This window comes from Triticum dicoccoides, chromosome 2B (assembly GCF_002162155.2).
Source record: "Triticum dicoccoides isolate Atlit2015 ecotype Zavitan chromosome 2B, WEW_v2.0, whole genome shotgun sequence".
In the NCBI taxonomy this organism is placed as follows: domain Eukaryota; kingdom Viridiplantae; phylum Streptophyta; class Magnoliopsida; order Poales; family Poaceae; genus Triticum; species Triticum dicoccoides.
The window spans coordinates 718348860-718351296 of record NC_041383.1 but is presented as its reverse complement, the minus strand read 5'-3'; the positions used below and the strand labels follow the sequence as shown (position 1 = coordinate 718351296).

The window sequence follows — 2437 nt, the reverse complement described above, 5'->3', positions numbered from 1 at the left end:
TGCTGGCCTTGTCCAAATGTCTAATACATGTTGCTTCCGTTGTGTAAATGTCTAATACATGTTGCTGCCTTTGTAATTTTGTAGATGTCTGCTTTTGGTACTTCAGGGGAAAAGCCATTACCAATGAAGGCATGTTTGGGAAGGTGGCTGCCACAGCCATTACCAATGAAAATTAAAATGCTGGTAAGCTTGTTCTCACTGATAATTTTGCCATATTGCATTTCTGAAAGTTTTGGGCTGGTGCATTATAGTTACAATTTTCTATAAATGTAGGGGAGTGGTGGGCAACTTATGGACTACAAACTCCTATATTGATGCACATGGCTTTGAGGATACTCAACTTGACCACAAGTTCATCCAGATGTGAAAGAAATTGGAGCATTTTTGAACAAGTAATTCTCAACTTGCAAATACTCAAATCTGATCCTTACTTTGTTTTTGACAAGATGTGAATCTCTAAGCTTCACTCTGCAATTTGTAGGTAGATGCAAAGAGGAGAAAAAAACTAGATGTGCGTCGTAGGGACGATCTAGTTTATATTCAATTCAATGGAAGAATGCTAGACAAGAGAAAGAAGTACTCATCATCTTGTAATGTCCTCCTTGGTGAAGATGCTTCCACAACCCAAGATTGGATATGTGAAGATGCTTACATTGATGATGAGATGGGGGAAACCGAAGATGACAATGCAATGGAGCCTCATAGAAGTCTTAGGGTGAGAGAACTACATGAGGTGGAAGAGTTCATTTGCGATGATGAATCTGACATTGTGCCTATCAATGAGGATGAGGTAGAGTTCGAGTCTGATGATGATGGGGTTGGGATAGAAGAATCCAATGAAAATGGTGAGGAAGACCAGATGCAACCTTGAATCCTATGACAATGACAATGTCGGAGTTCTGCTAGCAGCCTAGCACTTTATTTTGGACTTTTGGTTGTGAGTTGTGAGAGAATCAGAGAGCAAAGGACTATGTGCTCATTGGTGTTTGGCTGTGTGCTAGCAAAGTAGCAAGAACTATGTTATTTATGTTTTCTGGACTTTCTTATGACCTTGTTAAACCTTGTTTGAACTTTTCTGGACCTTGTTATCACCGTATTTGCTTGCAAAGCAGCAAGACTATTATATGCATTGCTGTACTGTACTACTGTCTACTATTATGTGTTATCTCTTATGTAATATCTATTATACATGCACTGTTTGAGATCCAAAAACAGTACATGTGCTGATGTAGTGTTGTTCTAATTTTGTGTGTTATGTAATTCTAGTATTCTACAATACTATTATATGCACTTCTATAATATTGTCCTATTTAAAGGCGTACTGTTTAAGTGAAGATTGGTTATATTTTTGTCTTATCAGTGCTTGAAACCTATAAAAAATTGACCGATAAATAGTCTACCGATAAAATCGGTTAATCGTCCGATTTCCGATTAATCTCTAATCTCCAGCCAACCGAGACGATAACGATAAGCGATATCCCAAACATTGGCACAAACACTAATTAAAGCAAGAAAACACATCTAAACAGAAGGTAGATGAAAAATTTCTTACTAAACAGGAACAAAAACAAACAAACTAAAATAAAATTGGGTTGCCTCCCAACTAGCGCTATTGTTTAACGCCCCAAGCTACGCATAAAAGCGAGGATAGATCTAACTAGTGCCATCTTTGGCACTTGATTCATAAGTAGCTCGCATGATAGATTCATAAGGTAATTTTACTTTCTTTCTTGGAAAGTGCTCCATGCCTTTCCTTAATGTAAATTGGAATCTAATGTTCCCTTCCTTCATATCAATAATCGCACCAATCGTTCTAAGGAAAGGTCTACCAAGAGTAATAGGACATGAAAGATTGCAATCAATGTCAAGAACGATAAAATCTACGGGCACATAGTTCCTATTTGCAATAATAAGAACATCATTGATCCTTCACATAGGCCTTTTAATGGTGGAATACGCAAGGTGGAAATTTAAAGAGTAATCATCAAGATCATGGAAACCTAGAATATCACATAAAGTTTTCGGAATTGTGGAAACACTAGCACCCAAATCACACAAAGCATAACACTCATAATCTTTAATTTTAATATTTATAGTAGGTTCCCACTCATCATTAAGTTTTCTAGGTATAGAAATTTCCAAATTAAGTTTTTCATCATGAAATTGAATCAAAGCATCAACAGTATGTTTGGTAAAGGCTTTGTTTTGACTGTAAGCATGAGGAGAATTCAACACGGATTGCAACAAGGAAATACAATCAACTAAAGAACAATTATCATAATTAAATTCCTTGAAATCCAAGATAGTGGGTTCAATGCTATTTAAAGTCTTGACCTCTCTAATCCCACTTTTACCAAATTTAGCATCAAAATCTAAAAACTCTGAATCATTGGGACGCCTTTTAACTAAAGTTGACTCATCTCCAGTCCCATCATTA

General features: G+C 36.4%; 1 protein-coding gene across 1 annotated transcript; it reads left to right on the top strand.

Annotated features, from left to right (window-relative positions):
• The first annotated feature begins 320 nt into the window (after positions 1 to 320).
• Positions 321 to 1144, top strand: LOC119368460. Its single transcript, XM_037633712.1, has 2 exons — positions 321 to 392; positions 482 to 1144. Exons 1-2 carry the CDS (start codon positions 321 to 323, stop codon positions 869 to 871), a joined length of 462 nt encoding a protein of 153 aa, XP_037489609.1. The 3' UTR covers positions 872 to 1144.
• The last annotated feature ends 1293 nt before the right edge of the window (positions 1145 to 2437 follow it).

Coding starts and splice junctions, on each gene's coding strand:
- LOC119368460 (XM_037633712.1), top strand. CDS start 321: ATGGCTTTGAGGATACTCAACTTGACCACAAGTTCATCCAGATGTGAA. Junction 393..481: donor ATTGGAGCATTTTTGAACAA/GTAATTCTCAAC, acceptor TGCAATTTGTAG/GTAGATGCAAAGAGGAGAAA.